Source organism: Salvia splendens, chromosome 8 (genome assembly GCF_004379255.2).
Source record: "Salvia splendens isolate huo1 chromosome 8, SspV2, whole genome shotgun sequence".
NCBI lineage: Eukaryota > Viridiplantae > Streptophyta > Magnoliopsida > Lamiales > Lamiaceae > Salvia > Salvia splendens.
This window is the reverse complement of record NC_056039.1, coordinates 12026789-12052758: the sequence shown is the minus strand read 5'-3', so window position 1 is coordinate 12052758 and position 25970 is coordinate 12026789. Positions and strand designations below refer to the sequence as shown.

Genomic DNA, 25970 nt, shown 5'->3' with positions numbered 1-25970 from the left:
GACTAATTTTATCATTTTGACCCGTTCTTTAAATTTAGACAAAGTCTAAATATTGAAAGTTTCTAACCAATTATATATCATAATAACGTGGACTCCACAATCTACTAATACTGCTTCCACTACTTTTTCCCTCTCTTCTTATACTTCATTTCTCTCTTACTTTATCAATTGCACATTCAAACTGGATCATATACAAGTTTGTCTATTTCGTAGAGACAGATGGAGTATTAATTTGTACTCCCTCCGTCCCAAAAGAATATGCACTTTGGGGTCGGCACGGGTTTTAATGTAAAATTAGTAAAGTAAGAGAGATGTAGAGAGAAAAAGTTAATAAAGTATTGTTAGTGGATAATGAGTCCCACCGCATTAGAGATAAATGACTTTCCAAAATTAGAAAGTGCATATTCTTGTGGGACGGACTAAAAAGGAAATAGTGCATATTTTTAAGGGACGGAGGGAGTATTTTTTTTGTATTTTCTCACACCTCATCTGATTCTTAATTCATTATCTATTAATTTATTTATATTTTTCTGATTCTTAATTCATTATCTATTAATTTATTTATATTTTTCTATCATATTTTCCCATAGCTAGATTAATTCATTTGTCTAGTATCTAAATCATTTTTATGATTCTCATAATTAATTCATTAGTTAGTAATTAATTTTTTTCACACTATCAATTTTGTGTAATTTTTATTTATTTCCCATTTATGTAAATATTGTTATTTTAAAATAAGTAATGTTCTTTATATAATAATAATAATAATAATAATAATAATAATAATAATAATAATAATAATAATAATTCTTTAGCCCCATAAATATACTCTATATATCATGTAAATTTAATTTCAAAGTTATGCTTTCATTTTTAAAAAACATACTCAGTCAATTATTCCGACACTATCCCTGTTCATTCTAAAGTTATTTATCTCTCATTACTCATCTATATCGGCTAATGTATTGTTGAAGTTAGAATTGTTTTTGTTGGACACTGAAAATATGCAACAATTGTTAACAGTAGTTTGAGTCTCCCAGTATCAAAATCATAGGTCAACCACTGTCTGCGTGGCCGACATTCAAGCATAATAATACAACTCTTCGACATTTTGGACTACATGGAAAAAAACTTGCATTTAGCATCTATCTCGCGTCTTTTAGTGCATCTTCCTAAAGCCTCTTTTGTGAATATCAAATCAAGTAAGCATATAGTTTGAGAATAACTTGAAGTATAAGCATGATCTACAATACCAGTTTAGAGGGTCGGGTCAGGTCAGGTCAGGTTGGAGCATGATCTTGTGGCTTGCGACATTTGTCACTAACATTTTACAATCAGATGCTTTCCAAACCGATTCCTTCTAGCATAAAATAAGCGATCTTCAAACAAACTTCGACTTTCTCCCTTAGGGCACCTGCAATGGGGCGCTAGATGGCGTCCATCGTCCTCGGGCGCGGATGATGCCCACATTGTGGGTGCCCGCCATCGTCCGCGCCCTACATCTGCGCCCGATGCATCGCGTAGGGCGCGGACAATGGCCTATCGTCGGCGCCATTGTGGGCTCGGCGGACGATGGTCGCGGACGTCCGCGACGTAGGGCGCCCATTGCGGGATCGGCGGACGATGGTCGCGGACGATGGCACACGTTTTTTATGGCTATTTAAACCTCGTTTCTCATTCACTTGTTCGTACGAACATCTCACCTCTCTCATTTCGCTCATCTCTCACATTTCTACTTCTCTCAAATACCAAAATGAACCAAAATGAAACAATTTCTATAAATGAAATGAAGTTTTTTCTCAATTTTTGTAGTTATTTAAATATTCAAATAAAATGAAAATGCATAGGGCGCGCCATAGGGCGCCACATTGCAGGTGGGGGGTAGGAGGATAAAAATGATGACGTGGCGCGCTAAGGCGCCGCATTGCTAATGGCCTTATGTCCTCATTGCTTATTATGGTTTCTCTTTTTTACTTCCACCATGTCTGAGACCTTTGCATCTCTTGATACGTCTCACAACTTTCATCTTTTCTTTACACTGACCGGGACTGGATTGTTCCACAAGCCTTCTAAGAGATAGATCATCTTTTAGTCCTGAATACTTCATCTCTGAGTAGAACTCTCGAGCTTTATCAGTCAATCCACACTTTGTAAATCCTTCAACCATAATGCCATATAACGCGCGATCTGGCTTTACTTCATATACCTTCATAGCATACCATATCTTTAGCGCATCATCAGGTTCACCTAATTTAAAATACTCATCAAAAATACAAGTAAAGGTATCCTGGTTTGGACCCAAACCAGCTTTATTCATATAATCCAGCACTCCCAGAGCCCCTTCTGAATTCTCTCCCTTCAATAGCTCGTGATAGGTGTCAATAGTAGGACTGATGCCATCGCCTAACATCCTAGCTAAAACACTTCTTGCCTCCTCAAATTTAGCAATTTCACAGAGAGGACGTATAATAAGATTATATGTGTTTGAGTCAGGCACCAGACTTGATTCTTTCATCCTATCTACGAGTTTAAGAGCTTCAGTAAGGCAATTTTCATGAGTTAGCACATAAATCAATGAATGATACACCTCCAATCCAGGAGCCCAACCCTTTCTCTTCATCTCATCGTACAACCTCAATGAATCGTATAGATTGTGTACTCTGGAATAGCCGGAGATCATGTGTATATAGGAAGTCCCATCTGGCTCAATACAGCATTTGGACATTTCCCGCCACACCCTCTTGGCTTCATATATGTCAACGGTTATATTGCACCAGCCGTAGAGAATTATGTTGAAGCTCTCTGTTTCCAAAGGGAAGAACTTCTTGTTCAGAAACATGAACTCTTCAGCCTCTTCAATGTTTCTGTGTGTGCAAAGAATGTTGAGGAACGTGAAGTATGTTTTCTGTTCAAGAGAAAAAGTGAACTTCTGCATAAAGTGGAACGTCTCTATGGCTTTGTCGGGCTGATTGGCAGCTGCATATCTGTCGATTATCAAAACAAGACAATAAAAACTAAAGAACGTAGTTGCAGAAATGTGAAATCAAAAATTATGAATGCATAAGTGGCATAAAGTATGCAAGCTTCAGATATTTGCCAATTTATAATAAAAGGATAATTTAGCTTCAAAAATCACTTCAATTCATAGAAAGTCGATTTCCAATCACTGAATATCAATTTATTTCCAGATAGCAATACGATCAGACCAAACACACTTTCAGTTAAAAAAATTTATAGGAGTTGATTTGTAATATTTGTTCACATGAAGAAGACAGTGATTCTAATGCAGAGATGGGAAGTCGGTTTATTTCTTATCATTCTAAGAAATCTGTAGAACCCATAGTTTACTTAGGGCATGTTCGGTTTGAAAGATTATATCTCATGATGAAATATGTATTATGTAATTTATGTTTGGTTCATGATATTGAATCTCACAACTTAATCCTAGATGGACAATTCTATGATGATAAGTCATAGCCACCCCCTCCAACTAAAATAATCTCACAACTTAACCCTAGATGAATCATGGCATCTGAACGACACCTTACAGAATATGAAAAGTTGATGTTTTGACATTATGGGACGTATCCTGATGGGTTAAGAGAACCCAAAAGCGACACAAGTGCATTCAGCTCAAAGGCAGAGTGATGATAGTAGCATGGATTTGGCAGATTTGTTGTGACTAGTGAGAATTTCATAATAGTGCTTAATTTCCCTTCTAATTCCACTCTATCCTATTTTCTTTTACCTTTTCCTCTCATTAGAGAAATTCTCTCTTTCCTATTAAATACATAAGATTTAATATCGGATTAATCAACCAGAAACCCCTGCTACGAAGCCACCAACCCCCTGAAAGAGTGGCATCGTCGCCATGAACATATTCTTAGTGTCTTCAGCAAGCAAAAGCACCCTGGTCTGAAGGACTGTATCACAGTTACTTTTTTTCTACTATTTATGTAGTTTAACTATCTATTTTCTTTAGATTCGTACTTGCCGTGTTTTCTCTCTCTATCTCTTTCATTACATATTCTGTCAGAAGAAATCTCAAAACAGAAACCTACACAAATCACAGATACATTTAAGGAAGAAACATAAAAAATGCACATTGCATACCTAAACCATTCTAACCTACAGTTCTGAAATATCAACTCAACGCACATTAAAACTAAGTCATACTCAAAAGGATAAACCAGCGATGCCAGTAAACCATTCCCAAGCATTGCAAATCACAAAATAAGAGAATGGCCGAGATTACTAGTAGTGTTTTTGAAATTCACCTGTCGATCATGATCAGGATTGCCTGTCGAGCATCCTTCGAGGCCCGATAGAGCTCGTGAACAATAGTCCAAGCAGTGCTAAACTTGCTGTGATTACCCAACAACCATATCATCAAACACCAAATCTTGCTAACCACACAATCCCATTTCAAACCCCATTTGAACACCAAGAATGCCAGCTTCCACTCTTCCCTCAAAGCCCAGATAGCCGAAAAGATAAAATCTTTGTCGGGCTCGACGCCAGAATCATCAAGGAAAGCCATGGCCTCATCACCAGAAGCAATGTCCTTTGCATTCTGAACTCTTTCAAGAAATTCAGGGAGACCCGATTGGGCACCTTCAGGGATTTCGTGCGCGTATTCCAAGAAGTCGGTGATTCTGTAGATTGACTGGCGGTGAGTTTGGAGCAGGCTGCCGGCGTGAGGAGTGTGTTTGCATCGCTTGCAAGGTGCTTGATGAAATGCTTGTGTGAAGTAAGGCGGAAGTTTAGAAGGGATGGAACCTGATATTAGAGAGGTGCATGAAATTGGGCGTAATGTGTGGAAGTGGAGCCTCCTAACAACGGCAAGAAGAGATGCCATGATTTTGGTGGGAGAGATTCATGCTGTATTCAATTCATTTTCCCGGTTTCCTATTTAGAGGTAGCGTGATTTCGAGAAGGCGAATCACTCCGCAAACCATTTGTGATATGTATAAAAAATAAGGACTGACATCCTAAATAGGTGTTTACTAAAATTAATTTTGTATACTACTCCCTCCAGTCTACAACTAATTGAGTCCGTTTACCTCGACTCAAATTTTAAGAAATTTAATAGAAAGTGAGTTGAAAAAACACTGGAATTTGGATCCTACTTCTATACACTTTAGTTTTATAATAAAATATGAGTGTGATGAGTTAGTGGAATATATTACCAATTACCAAAAACAGTACTCCGTTCATGAAAATAAGTCTCATTTTCCCATTTTAGTCCGTCCACGAAGAGAAATCTCGGTTCATAATTATCATAAATGGTAAAGAGATCTCACATTCTTCAAGCGTGACTCATCTTTTATTAATTTTTCTTAACATTTTTTAACGCTCAGTGCCAAAATGAGACTCATATTCATGTACAGAAGAAGTAAAAATAAGGGTATCAATTAATTATAGGCATATTAAAAAAATTTAGTGTCAATTAATCGTAGGAAGACGGTGTACTTGTTTTAAAAACTTTTTTATTTCTACTTATTAAGTGAGTTAGTAGTACCTTCTAATCCTAGACAGTAGTAGTACTCCCTCCGTCCCGTACTACTTGCACTTATATCCTTTCTGGGCGTCCCAAGTTATTTGCACTCTTTCCATTTTTAGTAACAATTTATACCTACAGCCGTAATTGTTGACTTTGTCTATCACTCATTCCTTAATCTCCGTGCCCTAAAGGGAAGGTGCGCGTAGTGCGGGACGGAGGGAGTATATTTTAGTCTATTTTTTGCGATTTCATCAAAATTTTACTATTAATTGCATTTTGAAACGATTAATGAGTTCAATTAATGGATAAAAACACATTATTTAACTCCAAAAGCCAATATGGATACTTAATGTGTATGATCAAATGATTTTTTATGTAATCAAACTAGTTTTGTACTTCAACATGCAAATGACCGTTAATTTTTTTTAATCAATAAAGGTGTATGACTAAAATATTTTTTTGAGCAAATGTACATAATTTTTTTTGGAACTTTAGTCTATTTTAAAAAATAATTCAAAGTTTATGTATTTACAAAAAAATATTAACCCGACAAAAGAAAATAATTCGATTAAAAAAATGGAATAGAAAATGGTGAAAATGTGTATTTTCATAAAAATAATCATTAAAATGAGCTAAATATGTAGAGGGTTTAAGCTGAAACACAAACTCGGTAAAAAGGGCTGAAGAGCGGCTGCAGCAGAAACCGGCGACATAGAAAATGAGCAGTGAAGCGACGAAATCAGGAAATGGAGGCGGAGGATTTAGGGCGAAAATGCACTATTATTTATACAGTGGTGAGAAAAAGCATGTTTTCACAGGAATCGCCATCGTCGGAGTTATTTTTGGCGTCCCCTGGTACCTTATGACTCGCGGTGAGCTTCACATCTTTTTTACTTTTCATTATTCCGGTGTTGATTTTGTGCTAATCTATCACTGTGGATGAGATATTATGCAAATCTGCACTATTCTTCTCGTATATGTTGACAATTCTTTGTTGATTTGTGGTTTGTTCCCTCACCTTTTATATGGTAATTGAAAATGCAGTTGAGTGTTTTGGTTTCTGACTTTAATTTGTGCGAATCAGAACAGTGATCTGGAAGTAATTAATCGGAATGTAATGTTATCAGAAGATCTTTGGAATGGTCTTATTTTATGTAGTTATTGGTTGGATAGCTATGATTTGTTAGCATCAATGTTTTCGATTTATTAGAGTGGAATTCTGATTTCAGAAAAAATATGCTGTTGTTTTTTTGTTTACTAATTTTTCGTAGCTAATGATTTGTAAGCATACAGTGGAACATACATCTCTGATCTATTTTTATCTAATTTTTAGTGTTAAGCTGGTTTTTTGGGTTTAAACAAACTTGAAAGGACTAAAGGATATCATAACTAGTTTAAAGCCTATATTTTATATGAGATTTACCTGTGTTGGTGTCTATATTTGAAAGATGCCTCATCTGCTAACTGCTTTTTCATCATCAAGAAATACGGAGTAGTCTGTTTGGAAGGTCTGAATGCACGCTATGTCGCTATCTTAAAATGGTTAGATGCCAAGGACCTGAAACACTGATGAGATAGTCATTTATTAAAACTCATATATTTATCCTATAACTGGACTTTCTATCGAAACAAGGTTGTGCATAAGCAAGAGTAATGGCTACCTACTTGATTAGCAGATTGTAAGCCTCTTTGCCTTGGTCCCTCCCGGTTATTGAAAGAAGTGTGGTAGTGTATTACTTCTGTCAAACAAGCAATTAAGTTTGGAAACTTGTTGTGGTTATCTGATTAATTTTCACTTTGCTGTCTGTTCTTCATGTGCCTCAGTCAGATCTCTGTGTTCGTTTCCCAGTTTATAAGATAGAAGACAATGTGTCTAGGGCGAGGTGCTTGTGTTTCCATTAGGTTGTCAATTTTGTTTTCTGTACATTTTTTCCCTCTTATATGCAGGTAAGAACAGAACAAATGAAAGATATGGGTGGTTTATATCTAAATTTCTAAATATTTCTGCAGCTAAATTTGCTTAAGCCTTGTAAATATTGCTTGAATTTCTCCATCATTTATTTCATCTGTCTTGATATCAATTGTTGTCGAAAGGAGCAACTAGATTTCTAAGCCTAGATTTTAATTTTGCAAGGGTCAAAGCAACAATCTCATCAAGATTACATGGAAAAGGCTGATAAAGCTAGGAGTGAGAGACTTTCAACTGGTTCGTCCACAACAAAATGAAGAAAAATTTACTCCATTTTCTATTGTCTTTTGCTCCATCCTCGTAGCGCCATAACTTCTTATTATTGCCTGTACAAACCATGAACTAGGAGTTTGGGGAACCAGTTTTTTGGTTAAAGGTTTATTTTGTACTACTTGCAAAAATAAATGGAAAAAGTATAGCTACAAAAGATGTCTCTTAGTGTTCTGAAGCAGATTATGGCTTACATATCGAAGTAACTAAGTTTCGTTCTGAAGCAGATTATGGCTTACATATTGAAGTAACTAAGTTTCTGAAACTCCCCCTCCCCTGCGAATTCGCATGTTTTTGTTATCTGGGAAACTACTACAAGAGAGCATTAATTTTGTTGTATCGAGTATTTTATCCTCAAAACTAGAATATCTTCAATCCTACCATATCGATGGGATGTGAATCTAAACAATATTAGCTCAAATAATGTAAAAGCATGTATAGATATATGAGAACGGTAGTGCTGCTAAAATTTAATCATAAAGCTCACTTATTTTCTCTTAAGCTTAGTTTAATGACACATTTTCCTATCCTTGCAACAAAGCAAAAACTGCAGTAAGGAGTTATTAACCAGTTTTTAAGTTACAAAGATAAGTCATCTGACACAAATATATTTTTGTACAATTATAGGAGGAACAAATATACTCTGGCCATTTCCACCCTAAAATGCCTGCTATTTCATCCAGTCATCTACAGCGGCATCAGTCTTCTATATTTCAAGAACCATAAAAATGTCGAAAAAATGATGGCTCCCCGCTTTGAATGCACCAGCGTTGTTGAACATCGGTATCTCAAAGTTCTTGCCAAATATACAAGCTACCACTCCAAATATTGTGACGACGAAAGTTGCAGTAGTCGATAGCAACAGCTCAAATTGTATAACCTGGTTTTGAAAAAAATGATCAATAATGATTCCCTATTTATTCTTGTGATGACCTGAAATCCTAACCTATTGCATTGAGAAAAAAAAAAGTTTTATCTGATAAGAATGGCCAAAGAACATAATGTGCAGCAAGATGTAAAAGAAGACATTGTAACTTGAGGAAGAAGAGAGTTTTTGCATTAAGCTTTCATTGAAAAAAAACGGCTGTTACACTTTTGTCTCTATATATACTATGCTAGAGAACAACCTAGAACATTGGTTCAAACCCTAAGTCCCTGACAAAACAAGCTGTAAAATCTGAACTACAGGACAATGTTCATTAAGAGAATAAGGTGTGGTCCATCCTTTTCCAGGTGCTGCGATAAAGCTTGTACCTGGACCAATCAGCCGATGCCACCAAACAACACTTCCTTACATGTAGGAGCAGCTAGCCTCGGCTCCAACGTGGCACAACTAGATATTATCTTTGGCATTGGATATGTAGCATCACAACTTCCCTTAGCTGGCTTCTCTTTAGCAACTTCAGTTTGGATCACCATGTTAACACTTCCCCTCAATTCGATCCCAGACATAGAATAAATGCCAAGCTTGTTTCGAAGTCGGGAGAAGAATTGGTAGCCTAAAGGCTTGGTCAAGAGGTCTGCAATCTGATCAGTAGAAGGGACATACCTCAACTCAATTTTCTTTTCTTTTACCTTGTCTCTTATGAAGTGTGCATCAATCTCTATATGTTTGGTGCGTGCGTGCAGCACAGGATTGCTTGCTAAGGCGATTGTGCTCATGTTATCAACCCAAACAACCGGAGTCTTTCCACAATCCACTTTCAACTCATTAAGTAAAGATGTTACCCAACCAACTTCACAAACAGCTTGAGCAAGACTCCTATATTCAGCCTCTGTGCTTGATCTCGAAACAATAGCCTGCTTTTTAGAAGACCAAGATATTAAATTCTTCCCAAAGTATACACAGTAGCCAGTGACTGACCTTCTATCATCAAGATCAGCTGCCCAATCGGAGTCTGAAAAGGCAGTTAGAGTGAAATCTGACTTTTGCATATGTAGGCCATAATCCACAGAACCTGCTAAATATCTCAAAATCCTTTTTACTGCTTTCCAATGTGAATCAAGAGGTGCAGCCATAAACTGACTCACCTTATTAACACAAAAACTGATTTCTGGTCTGGTAATTGTAGCATATTGAAGTGCTCCAACAGTGCTTCTGTAAAGCTTGCCATCCATAAAAGGATCTCCATCATCTTTGGACAACTTGAGATTACTCAACATAGGAGTAGGATAGGGCTTGCAGTCTTGCATTTGTACCTTGTTCAAGAGCTCCTTGATGTAGGCTGCTTGGCAAAGATGAATGCCTTGTGCTGTGTGAGTGACTTCAACTCCAAGGAAATGCCTCACTTCCCCTAGATCCTTTAAAGAAAAATGATGGCTGAGCTTTGAAATGACATCTTTGACAACAATATTGGAGGAACCAGTGATGAGCATGTCATCAACATAGATAAGTAGATAGACCGTCTCCTTGCCAGAAATCATGAAAAATAGGGAAGTATCTGCTTTGGATTGGGAGAAACCAAGAGATAAAAGTACAGACTGAATAGTTAGGAACCAAGATCTGGAAGCCTGTTTTAAGCCATATAATGCCTTGTTAAGTTTGCAGACAAGAGAGGGGTCACCTTGCTCAAAACCTATAGGTTGTCTCATGTAAATGTCCTCTTCCAAATCACCATGTAGAAAAGCATTATTCACATCAAGATGTGAAATGCTCCAGCCAAGAGAGATAGCAATAGAAAGAATTAACCTGATAGTAGTAGGCTTGACCACCGGACTAAATGTTTCACCAAAGTCAAAACCAGGTTCCTGTGAGAAGCCTTGTGCCACTAATCTCGCTTTGTGTCTAGCAATACTGCCATCAGCATGTTTCTTCAGTCTAAAAACCCAAGTGTTACCAATTAAATTCTTGCCTGGAGGCAGCTTGGTCAGAATCCAAGTATTGTTTCGCAACAGAGCCAAAAATTCCTCTAACATGGCTGCTTTCCAAATAGGAATCAACAAGGCCTCAAGAGCGGATCTAGGTATACAATCAAGAGAAATAGTGAACACTTTAGGCTTAAAAATGCCAGCTTTACCCCGAGTTGTCATTTGGTGAGATGGTTTGGCAGAAACATCAACAGATGGTAACTGAGAAGATGAATGAGTAGATGTATTGATTGGTTGAGTGGAAGAAGATGAGTTGTGAGAGTGATGATGACCAGATGGAGCAGATATTGCTGGAGGAGAATTATGGGGAGAAGATGAGTTACCATCAGCAGGAAGGACTGGAGCAGTAGGAGAATTTTGAGGAGAAGAAAAATCAGCATCAATAAATTCAGCTGGTGAAGGTGACTGAGAAGTAGGAGAATTGACATGAGCATGTCGAGAGCATGGAGAAGCAGGTTGAGAGGGATGTGAAGGGAAAACTTGAGGTGGGACTGGGGAAAGAGGAGGGGAGAATGCATGAGATGAAGTAGCTTGAGCATTAGTAGTCACTGACTTAGGAAGATGTGAGAATGATAGTTCATCAAAAACAATATCTCGAGTTATGATGAGCTTTCCAGATGGCAGCAAGGCTTTGTATCCTTTATGAGTGTTACTGTATCCAAGAAAGGTGGATGGAAAGGATCTAGGTTCAAGCTTATGTTTATTATAAGGCCTCAAAAGTGGGTAACATAGGCAGCCAAAAGGCTTGAACTCTAGATAATTTGGTTTTGTTTTCAACAGCTTTTCAAGAGGAGAGATATTCTGCAGAAGTGAGGTAGGAATTCTATTGATGATGTAGGATGCAGTGACTACAGCATCATCCCAAAATTTGTAGGTTAAACCAGATTGAGAAAGCATAGCTAAAGCCATTTCTATAATGTGTCTATGCTTTCTCTCGGCCAATCCATTTTGTTGAGGGGTATGGGGACATGAGACTCTATGTGCAATACCAAATTCTTGCAAGAGAGTGGAGAGACCTTGAAACTCACCTCCCCAATCACTTTGCAAGGTTTTGATTTTAACATTGAGCTGATTTTCAGCAAGAGATTTGAATTGCTTGAAGGCAGAGTAGACATCACTTTTGGATTTTAGGAGAAAAAGCCAAGTAAAGCGGCTATAGTGATCAATAAAGGTTACATAGTACTTGAAACCATTTCTTGAAAGTACAGGTGATGGACCCCACAAATCACTATGCACTAGTTCTAATGGATTATTGCAAACTGTAACAGAAGCTTCATAAGGTAATCTGTGAGCCTTAGCAACACAACAAGATATGCATAGAGAATTTGATTTTATTGAATTATAGGGAATATTACAGTGCAGTAAAGCCTTCTTGACAGTTTCAAATGCACAATGGCCTAGGCGCTTGTGCCACAAATCTAGGCTAACTACGACTGAATTAGAGGAAGGTAAAGTAGAAGCTGAACAAACAGGAACATCTAAAGACTTTGAGCTGGTAGCAGGGACACTGCACTTGCTCTTATGAAAGGAGAAAAGATCATCTGGTCTGGATGTCTTGGTGCTGGAAGTAGATTTATGCAGGAAGAAATGGTAAAGTCCATGGTCAAGAGTTCCCTTGAGAATGATTTCCTTGGTGCCCTGCTCCCTCACAAAACAAAATGTAGGATGAAATTCAAAAAACACTCCATTGTCTTTAGCAAATTGGGAGACACTAAGAAGATTTCTAGATATTTGGGGAACATGAAGCAGATTATTAATAAAAAGAGATTTGGATAAAGGGTTAGAGTTTGGCTTGAAAACAGAATTACCAACATGTTTAATCTTAATGCCTTTACCATCACCAAGATGAAGAAGTTTACCTCCATTGTACTCAGAGGCTGAGTTGAGATTTCCAAAATCATTAGAGATATGATTAGTTGCCCCAGAATCCGGGTACCAAGATGTGGATGAGGAGGCATCAACATTATATTCTGATGGAGTATACTGAGGTGAAGCAGTGTGTTGAATAACATTATGGTTCCTGGCTTGGACAACATTAGCAATATGATTCATCCGATTGAACCCTCCTTGGCCTTGCAAATTTGGATTTCTCACTTGAGGAGGAGTTGGCACAAAGTTTTGCTCAAAACGATGCCAACATTTATCAGCACCATGGCCTGGCTTTTGGCAAAGTTGGCAGATGATTTTGCCACCAGATCTTCCTCCTCTGCCACCTGATCTGCCACCTCTTCCCCTGAAGTTGAAGGATCTGCCTCCATCTCCTCTATAGTTGTTGCTGCTGTCATTTCTGAAGTTGCTGTTTGAGTTGATCCTTTGATTTTCAGCTTGTACAAAATTTGCAGTTGGGATGGAGCCTTCTGTGTTGATTGAGCTATTCTTCACAGCTGAATCTAGCCTTGTCTCAAAGCTCGTCAAAAGTGCAGAAACTTCTCGCACAGTCATTTCTTCTGACTTTGAAGTGATTGTGACTACAGCTGGGTTGTAATCAGCTCCCAATCCAGCAAGAATGTGCAAGATTTGATCTCCTTCAGAAACTTTGCAGCCTGCTGCTCCCAACAAATCACAACAACTTTTTACTTTGTTCAAGTATGCTCTCATTGAGAGTGATTCCTTTCTTATGGATTGAAGCTGCAGCCGATACTGCATCACTTTTGCCTTTGATTGATGGGCAAAACTCGTTTCTATGGCCTCCCATATCTCCTGGCTGGTGCTTAGTCCCACAACCAAAATCATGATGCTTTCTGAAAGTGAAGATTGGATCCAGTAAGCTATCCTCTGGTCCTGCATATTCCAGTTTAAATAATCTGGATTCACTCTTTCTTGAGTGGAGTTTGTTGAAGTAATGACTCGTGGTGGAGGGATCTGCTCTCCGGTCAGAAACCCTTCAAGGCCATACCCTCTCACAGCTGATAATACATGTTGTTTCCATATGAGATAGTTATCCTCAGTGAGCTTGATAGAGACTGATGTATTTTGTGGGAAAGTTTGATTTGCAAATAGGCTATAGTTTGGTGAGGCAGAGTATTCATTATCATGCTCACTTGAGCTATGGGATTCTGCCATTGATATGAAGAAGCAAAAGAAAATATAGGAAAGGGGTGGCCTAGGATCAGAGCCTAGGCTCTGATACCATGATAAGAATGGCCAAAGAACATAATGTGCAGCAAGATGTAAAAGAAGACATTGTAACTTGAGGAAGAAGAGAGTTTTTGCATTAAGCTTTCATTGAAAAAAAACGGCTGTTACACTTTTGTCTCTATATATACTATGCTAGAGAACAACCTAGAACATTGGTTCAAACCCTAAGTCCCTGACAAAACAAGCTGTAAAATCTGAACTACAGGACAATGTTCATTAAGAGAATAAGGTGTGGTCCATCCTTTTCCAGGTGCTGCGATAAAGCTTGTACCTGGACCAATCAGCCGATGCCACCAAACAACACTTCCTTACATGTAGGAGCAGCTAGCCTCGGCTCCAACGTGGCACAACTAGATATTATCTTTGGCATTGGATATGTAGCATCACAACTTCCCTTAGCTGGCTTCTCTTTAGCAACTTCAGTTTGGATCACCATGTTAACATTATCAACTTAGTTTTGCTTCATCATCTTTAGTATGTTCATTGTACAGAATGTGTTCAAATAAGGATGAAAACTTTAGAACAAATATTTACAATATTTGTAGATGTTAAGTCTTGCAAGTTTAGTTTTTTTAGTTTTTAAATTCAAGTAATGATAAAGTAATACATTAAATTAATTTTTGTAAAATTAATTTAATGCACCGGAGTAGATACTAGTTAACTAAAATGCTACAAAAGATGCAATGAAAACTTACGTCATTCACACATACATACAATAAGCACATATGTAAGTTAACATATTACCTAAAAGACTGTTTTGATTTGCTACCAGTCCATCACAGAACTGCTATGAACAACAATCTTCTTAGCCTGAAGATCCCAGTTCTTGACTTCCTGCACACACACAAAAACGCAAAATTAAGACCGTGAGGCGAAGAAACAACTTAGTAAAAGGAACACAATAGTAAACCAGTAGCAGCACCGTAGATGAGAGAGAAAGGTAGACTTTCGCCAACGCACTCTTGAAATCTGCATCTTTGATTGTCATGCGGCTCCCAACAGACAATGCTGGTCCATCAATAGCGAACTTAGAAGCTTCTGTTATCTATGAATTATAGAACATTTAAAGTTTATCAGAATTTTTCTATCTTGAAGTGTCAATTGACCTCAAATTATAGAAGACTAAGCAATCATTAAATAGACAAATTGAGTACCTAAAAGCCGGGATCATTAGAAATTTGATGGGGAAATACATATGTATATATGAATTCTTTTAATGCTACATAAACAAGAGAGGAGAAAAATAAATACGCATTTGTTTTTTTTTTCTCAGTTTCAAAACAAGGTTGTTTTGAGCTATGTGGCATTAAAATATTCAATTTTCCATATGTATTTCCAAGTTAAATTTGATATATTCCTAGTCAACTTCCACGTTGGCTGGTATAGATTTGCAGAGTTTCTAATAGTATGTGCATTTAATTGGTTGAAGTAGTTCAGGATACAAAGCATACAATATGAAACAATGGTGTGATAGTTTGGGATTTATATTTGACTATTCCACAAAGAAGTTGGGACATACCAAAGCAAATAGATCACGGCCACTAAAATTTTCACAGGCCACGTTGTTTCCTAGGGCCATCAGGTCCACATCGGGATCTATTGGCTTGCATCGAGTAAGAGCTTTCAATATCGCACCTTGCTCCTCTGGAGTAGGGAGAGGAACATACAGAAGCCTATCAAATTGTGTTTCGATGAGCGAAGAATGACTCACAATTTCAGGCCTTCAATATGGCCATCAAGATAAAAGATATCAACACAAAGGCACAAGAAGCGAGAGTAAGCTGAGAAAAGGAATTTGGGCATGAGAGATATATATACATCATTCAATAAGGGCTATTCTTCAGTTACAGCCCGAACTTTGACCTCATGGCGACTTTAAAATGCACATGAGATGTGAGTGCTTGCATAACTGAATATATTGTGCACCACCATCTCGCACTGATCGCCAAATATCAATAGATCACGGGCCTTCATGGTGAATAAAAGTAACAAAATAAGAAACCAATGATTGTTGCCAACTAAATCAAGATGAAATGTGACTAAAGAGAGAACCTTGATATGCATGAAATTTGCTCCTGCTTCTTTAGCCACAGCCTTGACAAGCAATGTCTTTCCACAGCCAGAAGGACCACGACGGAGAAAGGAGCAAAGGGCACGCGTCTTTATATCCTATGAAAAGATAAAACTTATTAGGGTATGCTCCCATTGGTTGTAAATTTAGCATAAGAAATGAAGGGATAAGAAAATATCGGAAAAGATGAAGTGGAGGGAAAGAGGCATGCCCAGGGAAAACTGTCCATACTACAGAACATGTGAAAAAGAGTGGAAAAGGGGATAAAAGTATATGTTTCTACCCTTTTGCAACAAAGAGAGGAAAGGGGGATAAAATGTGAATATCCAAGAGTCAAGCAAGGAAAAGGATAATAAGGAAATCTTCTGTCACCAAGCTTTTACTCTTCAGGGGTTGCTCAACTGGCTAGTTTCTAGAATACAAGGTAAACTCATACGAGTTTGGCAATACCGATAAAGTTTGATACAGAGAAGTAAGCCTATGTATAAAACGAACATGAAAACCTAAATATTCTTGATTGCGTAGATTGGGCAATGAGCACCGGGACTTATTAAAATCACTCTTGCAAAAATCTAGTTGGAAATACACCAAAGGAGGAAAAAAAGAACCCGTCTAAACAATGTTGTCAAATAGCGGATATGGCGGCGCCATGGCACTTATGGCGTGGTGTTCGGGGGTGGAAACACCATGGCGCTGTCATATCCGCTATTTGAAAGCATTGCCCTGTGTACCCTATTTACGAATGGGGAATTATGCAAGAAACATGGAGGGTAAAGCTGTATTTTAGCTTTATTAATTGTTTTGAGTTTTAGATGTTATATTTTTATTATTTTTAAAATTTTGAATTATACTCCCTCCGTCTCCTAAAAATAAAAACTTTTGAAACGACACGGGTTTTAATATAAAATTGGTAAAGTAAGAGAGATACAAAGAAAAGTGGGATAATGGAAAATGGTCACACTTCATTAGAGATAAAGAAATTTACTTAAAAAGATAGTTTCTATTTTTAGGAAATGGACCAAACAGAAAGAGTTTCTATTTTTAGGGGACGGAGTGAGTATATAAATACTCCCTCCGTCCCGCACTACTTGCACTTATTTCCTTTCTGGGCGTCCCAAGTTATTTGCACTCTTTCCATTTTTAGTAACAATTTATACCTACAGCCGTAATTGTTGACTTTGTCTATCACTCATTCCTTAATCTCCGTGCCCAAAAGGAAAGGTGCGAGTAGTGCGGGACGGAGGGAGTATATAAGTACTCTCTCCGTCCGCCAAAACCTGACACGTTTTGCCATTTTGGGGTGTCCGCCATAAAAGACACATTTACCTTTTTTCCACTTTTTGTAAGTGGACTATTTCCACTCACATTCTAATATAAAATGAATACTCACTCCGTCCCAAAAAAATATGTGCACTTTCCATTTCTGTCCGTCCCATAAAAATATGGGCATTTCCAATTATGGAAAGTTGTCCCAAACTCAGTACCCATATAAACAATTTATATACAACTTATACCACTATAACTCATTAAACATTAATAATAATGTAGGTTTCACTATCCACTAACACTACTCTAACTACTCTTCTATTCTCTCTTACTTTATCAATTGATCATTAATTCCCGTGCCATTTCAAATGCACATATTTTTATGGGACGGAGGGAGTATATAAAAATGGACCCACATTCCACTAACATTTTTACTCCTTTTCTTTATAAAGTCAAACAACTTCTTAAAGCTCGCGCCGAGTCAAAATGTGTCTTTAATTGGCAGGCGGAGGGAGTATTATTTTATTATTTAATTATTGACAGCCACATCCCGCCATACCGATACGCCATTATCCCTGCGGCGGTTTTCGGGCGGACTTTCATAAGCCGCCATACGGGATTGACAATATTGCATCTAAAGAACACACCATAAGAAAGAACAAATTAAGCAATAAAGTTTGGTAGAAGAGAAAGCATGACACATGAAGACTTGACATCAAAAAATTAGGAAACAATACTACCTTAGAAAGCTCAAGAAAGTGAGAAACTATATGATGATGATACCAATTGACGGCCTTGAACTATATTTCAGCACAACAGATAGGAAAGGAAACTACCTCATAAACTCGAGGATACTTTATCGCTTTAACTACACGGCGTACAAACTCCAATTTCAATGCTTCAAGACCTCCAACATCATCCCACTTTGCATATAGTGTGGTGAAAAAATCTTTCATAATAGCAGACGGCTGAACCATCTTACCAGCTTGCTGCCATCAGTTGAATGGAAAAAACACAGGTGACAACTCAATGAAAAAATATTACAAGAGCATACAGAGAGCAACAACTTGGAAATGATGGAGAACTCTAATCATCAAAATTAGAAAAAGAATCAATCTGGAGTTGGTTTTACAAAAATATGGTAGATTTTAGTTTATGGCCTGAACTTTCAGCAAATTTCAATTCTGAAGGGAGTGCAAGAATAGAATTACCACAAAGTGTTTCATGGTTATGCTAAGGTTCTCCAATTCTTCATCACAAAATGGCTGCGTGTAACATTCTTCATCTTCCACCATGAGCCTCGGTTCTTTAAGATACTCTGAATTTCTCTTGCCCATGATACTATGCACAGCAAGCATACCAGCCTTTTTTGCTAGAGCTACCAAATCTCCTGCTACATAACCCATAGTGGCCCTAGCTAATTTCAAGGGATCAAAACCAACTTCAACCTTAAGATTACGCGTTAGAGCTGACATAATGTCAAACCTTTCACATTCATCCGGAACACCTAAATAAAATTCACGATCAAACAGACGCCTTAAGACAGTGTCAAGAGTATCAGGCCTATTGGTGGCTCCAATCACCAGCACATAGCCAGGTGTACTATTAGAACTTTCAAAACTAACATCGTCATTTACTGGTCCGCTAGGTCTGTCTCGCCCATCCATAAAAGCCATCAACTGATCCACTATGCGATACTCTACTTCCTTCAGTGTGCTTTTCTTTACTGAAGTCATCGCATCAATTTCATCAATGAGCACAACAGATGGTGCTCTCATGTATGCTGTGGAGAACAATCTTTGGATCTTTTCTTCTGCTGCACCTGAACGCAATTCAGAAAAGTCAGGGGGGAAGAAACAAAATGTTAATTCTTGAGGATTAGTTCTATGAAACACAACCCATAGAAAGATGGAACTGTACAAAAATTTAGAAAGAGGTTTAGAAAGACATGTAGAAGTGAATCTGCTGAAGCCAATAAAAAATGAATAACTAAGAAGTTAGCCTCATAGGTGTTTGGTTGAGCTTATGAGCTCCTTAAGACAGTTTCTAACAGCATCCGCAGCGGTGGCGGTTGGCGCCACCGCCGTCCGTGCCAGCGGCAAGGCGAAGGACCGCCACCGCTGCAACCGCGCCGCTGGCACGGCGCTGCTCGATGTATCGAGCACGTCCGTGCCAGCGGACGCACACGTGGCGGTCTCCCATTCGCCAACGGCATAGCCGTTGGTTTCAAACATTTTTTTATTTTTATTTTTTTAAAAATCGGATTTTTATTAAAAAAATCGATAAAAAATAAAAATAAAAATTTTTCACTTCCCCAAAAAATTATATCCGTTTATAACCGTTTTTCCCCACTTTTTAATTTTTTTTTATTTTTTTTACCCCAAAAATACACACTTTCATCTATAAATACCCCCAATTTCACTCCAAAAAATTCACACTTTCACTACACAATTCTCATCATCAATCTCTCATATCCATTTTCATCTTCCTCTCACACCCTACAACACCACTATGTCCGGTAACGACGACAACCCAAGCGGCTCTCACGGTTGGAACCCCGAATGGTTCGGTTCGCAACCGTTTCATAGTCCGGAAACGGAATATTCGGCCCCTCCTCTCACCCAAGATTCGGGCGTTCCGAGTGGCTACCGGCCATACCCAATCGACGATCAAGGTGCCTCCGATGGGCGCTACGGGTGGACACCGGAGCCTAGGCCTCGCGCCCCTTCCCAAATGCCGAATCCTCCATCTCGCGCCGGTGTCCGCACACCGTACTCACCGGCGGAGATGGAAAGATTGTTCAAGGCGTACTTGGAAATCTCCGAAGATGCGGTGGTTGGAACGAACCAATCCGGCGATCACTTTTGGTGGCGCGTCTCTAGCCGGTACAATGCACACCGGCCGCCGGGAACGATCGAGCGCAACGAGAGTATGGTGCGCAACTGCATCGGCCGAGCCAACGAAGAAATTGGCAAGTTCAACGGCTATTTCATCCAGGAGTCCCGGAATGCCGGGAGCGGCCGAAGCGAGGTCGACATCATCACCGCCTCGCTGAGCACCTACCAATCCATGAACGGTAAGTCGTTCAAATATCTTAACGTTTGGCAGGAGACGCGGACGCACCCGAAGTATAAGGGAGGCATAACATCCTCCTCTAGCGACTCCTCCAAACGCTCACGGTCGGCATCCCTATCCGACGCCGGCGAAGAAGTGGCTAGCCAACTCGCCGAAGCTAACTTGGGTAGCCCCGATGCCCAACCAAGCGGTTCCCGACGCCGACCGCAAGGTAGGAAGAAGGCGGCGGCCGAACGACGTCGCGCCGCGACTCCATCTGCCCCTGCTCCCGAACCCGCACCCTATGTTCCACCTCCACCCCCGAACAACTCGTTGTGGGCCCTTTTGGCCCAACTCAATATGGCCGATAGGTCAACTATGACCCCCACGCAACTTCAAACGCACGAGTCCATGATATTGGGTCTCCAAAAACAATTGGGGTTGGTGCCGCCGGATGCGTAGTCTTCCTCGGGTTATATTAGCCAATAATTATGTAATTTTTAATTTTTAGGAGTTTAATTATGTAATTTTTAATTTTTAGTATTTTAATTATGTAATTTTTAATTTTTAGGATTTTAATTATGTCTTTTTATTTTATTTGTAATTTGTTATTTTTATTGTGGTTTTTTTAATGAATTTTAGTATTATGAAAATGTTTTTGTGTAATTGAATTTTATATTAATTGTGCTCGTCCTTGCGGAAGAGCACAGTTGTGGGTGTTGTGCTCTTGCCAGAGAGCAGACATGAATAGTACCGCCCGGGCCCACAACCGTGCCGCTGGCAAGAGCACGGTTGTGGATGCTCTAAACTGAAAAAATAGGCTCCAACAACTTATAAGCTTTCTGAAAAATAAGTTCCTCAGTCCAACTTAGTTTTCCATAATCTCATTAGCAACAATCAATTTACAAAAATAATTCTATTATTTTTCATTGCGACATATACCCTTCTAATTAGTATCTTTTCAATTTTTTCCCCTAAATAGAATGTTCTCTCCTAACTCACAATTCTCTTTGTAGCTTATAAGCCCAATCATTTAAACACTTTTCACAACTTATAAGCTCTAAAGGTATAATTTTAGCGGCGCCAAACACCCTCTAAGTTGAACAATAGAGAAGCTTTATTTGGCCTATAGTACTTTGGTAGATCATAAAACATTTAATTGATCCCAAAAAGGCAAGTGTGATTCTTTGAGATTTACTCACAGTAATGTGAATCCCAAAAATGTAAAAGGTTGCCTAAATGCAATGTTGCCAATCCTGTGTGGCGGCTTATGGCGGTTCGCCTGAAAACCGTCGCAAGAATATGGCGTATCGGTATGGCGGGATATGACCATCTATAATTAAATAAATAAAATAATACTTATATATTTATATATAATTCAAAATTAGAAAAAATAATAAAAGTATAACATCTAAAACTCTTAAAACAATTAATAAAGCATAAAATACAACTCTAGCCTCCATGTTTCTTGCACAATGCCCCATTCCTAAATGCACTACACATGCACCGATCGCCACACCATAGCGCATCATATCCGCTACTTGACAACATTCCGTTGCACACAATTCAAGCTTCTCTACGCAATTTCAAATGTGTATCATGCTAGTATACGCCAAATGTCGCACAAACTTGACATAAAAAAATGTTAGTAATACCTAAATCTCCACGCATCAACAGTGACACAGTAGTATAGAATGGAGGGCTTAAGCCCCTGCCAACAAGTTATTTTATTCTCTTTTTTCTACTTCAAAGCTTTTTGAAAATTTCAAAAGCAAGCTCCAGCCCATGTCAAGATAGGGCCATTGAAGACTAAATCAACAAAAATTTAATGGTAGGAAGGGCTGAATTGAACCTGCAAATTGAAAACGTAAAGAGAAAAATAAAGGAAGAAAATGGCCACCCAAACGTAAACATACGAAGGAAGAAGATGACATCTAACAATCGATATAGAATTATTATATTATAAAAGGTTTGTGAAAATTTAAGTGATGCTTTATTGATTGCTGTGCCTTTTACATTTATTGACTTTACTTAAAAGAAATACTATATCTATTATATTTCTATAATAAATCACATTAATTTACTAAAAAACAAAAAAATTGAGGTCGATCAATAGTTTGTGGGAAATTTAGTGGCTCAACTTATTCCCACAAAATCAGTAAAAATTTGTCATTAGCCAATTTTGATTTTTAGAGCATCCACAACCGTGCTCTTGCCAGCGGCACGGTTGTGGGCCCGACCCCACTTTTTCTACCTGCTCTCTGGCAAGAGCACAACACCCACAGCTGTGCTCTTCCGCAAGGACGAGCACAATTAATTTAAAATTCAATTACACAAAAACATTTCCATAATACTAAAATTCATTAAAAAACCACAATAAATATTACAAATTACAAATAAAATAAAAAAGACATAATTAAAATCCTAAAAATTAAAAATTACATAATTAAAATTCTAAAAATTAAAAATTACATAATTAAACTCCTAAAAATTAAAAATTACATGATTATTGGCTAATATTACCCGAGGAAGACTACGCATCCGGCGGCACCAACCCCAATTATTTTTGAGACCCAATATCATGTCCTCGTGCGTTTGAAGTTGCGTGGGGGTCATAGTTGACCTATCGGCCATATTGAGTTGGACCAAAAGGGCACACAACGAGTTGTTCGGGGGCGGAGGTGGAACATAGGGTGCGGGTTCGGGGGCGGGGGCTGATGGAGTCGCGGAGCGCCGGCGGTCGGCCGCCGCCTTCTTCCTTCCTTGCGGTCGGTGTTGGGAACCGCTTGGTCCGGCGTCGGGGCTACCCAAGTTAGCTCCGGCGAGTTGGCTAGCCACTTCTTCAGAGCCGAAGTCGGATATGGATACCGACCTTGACCGTTTGGAGGAGCCGCTAGAGGAGGATGTTACGCCTCCCATATACCTCGGGTGGAACCGCGTTTCCTGGCAAACGTTGAGGTACTTGAACGACTTTCCGTTCAAGGATTGGTAGGTGCTCAGCGCGGCAGTGATGATGTCGACCTCGCTCCGGCCGCTCCCGACATTCCGCGACTCCTGGAGGAAATAGCCATTGAACTTGCCAATTTCTTCGTTGGCTCGGCCGATGCAGTTGCGCACTATACTTTCGTTGCGCTCGATCGTTCCCGGCGGCCGGTTTGCATTGTACCGGCGAGAGACGCGCCACCAAAAGTGATCGTCGGATTGGTTCGTGCCAACCACCGCATCTTCGGAGATTTCGACGTACGACTTGAACAATTTATCCATCTCCGCCGGAGTGTACAGTGTGCGGACACCGGCGCGAGTAGGAGGAGTCGGAGTTTGGGAAGGGGCGGTCGACCTAGGCTCCGGTGTCCACCCGTATCGCCCTTCGGAGGCACCTTGGTCGTCGATTGGGTATGGCCGGTAGCCACCCGGAACGGCCGAATCTTGGGTGAGAGGAGGGGCCGAATATTCCGTTTCCGGACTAGGAAACAGTTGTCCCCCGAACCATTGGGGGTTCCAACCGCGAGAGGGCGGGTTGTCATCGCCTTGGCCCGACATTGTTAGGGTATGAGAGAATGAAGATGAAAATGGATATGGGAGAATGAAGATGAGAATGGATATTGGAGAATGAAGATGAGAATTGTGTAGTTTGATGTGAATTTTTGGGTGTGAAAGTGAGGGTATTTATAGATGAAAGTGTGTATTTTTGGGGGGAAAAAAATAAAAAAAAATAAAAAAAGTGTAAAAAACGGTAATAAACGGTTATAATTTTTTTGGGAAGTGAATTTTTTTTTTAATTTTTTATCGGTTTTTTTAATTCAAACCCGATTTTAAACAAATCCCCCACGTTGCCCAATCCCGTGCCGCCACGTCAGCTGCTCGCTGGCGCGAGCGCAGCGGCGGCGGTGCTTCGCCTTGCCAGCGGCGCGGACGGCGGTGGCGACCGTCGCCACCGTTGCGGATGCTCTTAAGTTCAGTTTTTCTTGATTTTTATTTTTATTCAATTATGTAAGCATTATTTTTTTATAATTCTTTATATTTACTTTATTATGGAAATATGAGAATAAAATATAAAAAATAAGCATCGGATGTATAATAATATAATTTATATAAAGTTGTACTCCCTTCGTTCCTTATTAACAGATGCATTTCTTTTCGGCACGAGGTTTGAGAGTAGTGAGTTAAATGGATGGTGAAAAAAGTAAGAGATAATAAAGTAAGAGAGATGAAGAGAGTATAAAAGAAGAGTTATAATTACTTTTTACCAAAAATAAAAATGACTCAATTTACTTGGAACTTCTCAAAATTGAAAAATGACTCTATTAACATGGAACGAAGGGAGTTTAATTTATTAAAAAATAATTAATTTTTGATTATTTTGTTTGACTTAAAAATGTTAGGGTTAAAATTTTTTATGCCAGGTTATAGATATTTTAAAGTAGATTCAAATCATAATACACTTTTCAGAAAATATATAATTCAATCTATGTAAATACATATATATCAAACAATAACAAATATAAATACAACATAAATAGTTTTAATATTTTGCTTAAAGCGAAATTTCTATAATTTTATATGGTTTTTATTTAGAGTTAAGTTAAGAAAGGAAAAAATAGAGCAAATGTCAAAAAAGAAAACGAGCGATCTTAAATGGATCATGGAGAATATTATTTTTTTATATACTAATGAAGCCCCTGCCCAAAAAATATTTCAGCGTCCGCCACTGCGCATCAATTGAGCAACAGAGATCTCGAACAATGGCAATCTGGCCTCATTGGCAACGGCTCGGGCCAACATGGTCTTCCCACACTTGGGTGGCCCATGCAGCAGAATTCGGGACGCAGGCTCGACTCCGAGGTGGCGCAGCAGCTTCAGCTGATGCAGTGGCCGAACCACCTCCTGCTTCAATTTGTCAATCACGCTAGTAATTCCCGAGAAATCCCTAAAAATTGGCCGATTATGTTTCTCACTCTCACTTCTCCCCCCATTCCTGTTCATCTCTCCCTTTCCATGGCCTAATTCATCACTCCACCCTAAATTCCTAGTCGTTTTCGGATTAATACTACACTCGACCTTTTCCGATTCATTGATTTTTTGTCATTTGGCTGAGAAGGGAGAGGGCTCTTGGGGAATGATGCCTGCTCTCCTGCGCTGGAGCTGGGTGATTTTGGCGACGCGTTCGGTTAGGAGGTTGCGATCGAGGCGGCAGTAGGTGTGCCGGTGTAACGAGCAGAGTAGGCTTACTACTTGCTCGTCGGTGAGGTTTTCTCTGCCGCTGGAGATGGACTCGATGTCGTGGCGGAGAGCCACAGCGGCGCTGCCTTTTTCTCTTGTCATGTTCCCGGAATAAAACGAGTTTCCCGGCGAGCAGTTGGACTTGGATTAGTAGAAAAAATAGAGCGAAAAAAAGCAGAGAAAAGAGAAAATGAATAAAGTAGAGACAATAAAATAAAATAAGAGTGATAAAAAGCGTCGCTCAATCCCTCGATAAAATTTAGTGAAAGACCCGAGATTAATTACTTTATACTAATTTAAAAATTAAGTAATATAAATCATTAAAAAATATGTATACAACCAATTTAACCTTGTACAAAATAATATACTGTAATAACAAAGAAGTAAATTCCCAAATAATATATTATCAATTATTGAAAGTTTAGAATTATTATAAAATAATATTTATTGATAAAATGCAAATCATATATTGTACAAACTCCAAACTTTTCAACACAACGTCAACACAATGTCAACATAGAGCAAAATTTTAAGATTTTGATGTCAACACAATATCAATACAATGAGAGTACAATACAATTTCAACACAGCATCAATCGTTGACATTGTGT

At 38.8% G+C, this 25970-nt stretch overlaps 2 protein-coding genes and 1 pseudogene across 2 annotated transcripts; all 3 read right to left on the bottom strand.

The window, feature by feature from the left end:
* Window positions 1–1788: 1788 nt before the first annotated feature.
* Window positions 1789–4954, bottom strand: LOC121743171 (pentatricopeptide repeat-containing protein At1g80880, mitochondrial-like). The gene is made up of 2 exons (XM_042136399.1): window positions 4278–4954; window positions 1789–2984 (listed from the first exon to the last, which is right to left on the bottom strand). The coding sequence occupies exons 1-2, from the start codon at window positions 4856–4858 to the stop codon at window positions 1955–1957; spliced, it is 1611 nt and encodes a 536-aa protein (XP_041992333.1). The 5' UTR covers window positions 4859–4954; the 3' UTR covers window positions 1789–1954.
* Window positions 4955–13009: 8055 nt separating this feature from the next.
* Window positions 13010–13144, bottom strand: LOC121746244 (annotated as a pseudogene).
* Window positions 13145–17614: 4470 nt separating this feature from the next.
* Window positions 17615–25122, bottom strand: LOC121745760 (cell division control protein 48 homolog C-like). The gene is made up of 4 exons (XM_042139715.1): window positions 24846–25122; window positions 18297–18907; window positions 17922–18074; window positions 17615–17719 (listed from the first exon to the last, which is right to left on the bottom strand). Exons 1-4 carry the CDS (start codon window positions 25120–25122, stop codon window positions 17615–17617), a joined length of 1146 nt encoding a protein of 381 aa, XP_041995649.1.
* Between the last annotated feature and the right edge of the window lie 848 nt (window positions 25123–25970).

What these genes read in the sequence shown, in the direction of transcription:
- LOC121743171 (XM_042136399.1), bottom strand. Translation starts at nt 4,858, where the DNA reads ATGGCATCTCTTCTTGCCGTTGTTAGGAGGCTCCACTTCCACACATTA. An exon ending in ATCCTGATCATGATCGACAG is followed by an intron (nt 2,985 to 4,277) that starts GTGAATTTCAAA and finishes GATAATCGACAG; the next exon opens with ATATGCAGCTGCCAATCAGC.
- LOC121745760 (XM_042139715.1), bottom strand. Translation starts at nt 25,122, where the DNA reads ATGAACAGGAATGGGGGGAGAAGTGAGAGTGAGAAACATAATCGGCCA. An exon ending in TGCTCAATTGATGCGCAGTG is followed by an intron (nt 18,908 to 24,845) that starts GCGGACGCTGAA and finishes AATTGCGTTCAG; the next exon opens with GTGCAGCAGAAGAAAAGATC. An exon ending in AGTATCCTCGAGTTTATGAG is followed by an intron (nt 17,720 to 17,921) that starts GTAGTTTCCTTT and finishes TGTGTTCTTTAG; the next exon opens with ATGCAATATTGTCAATCCCG.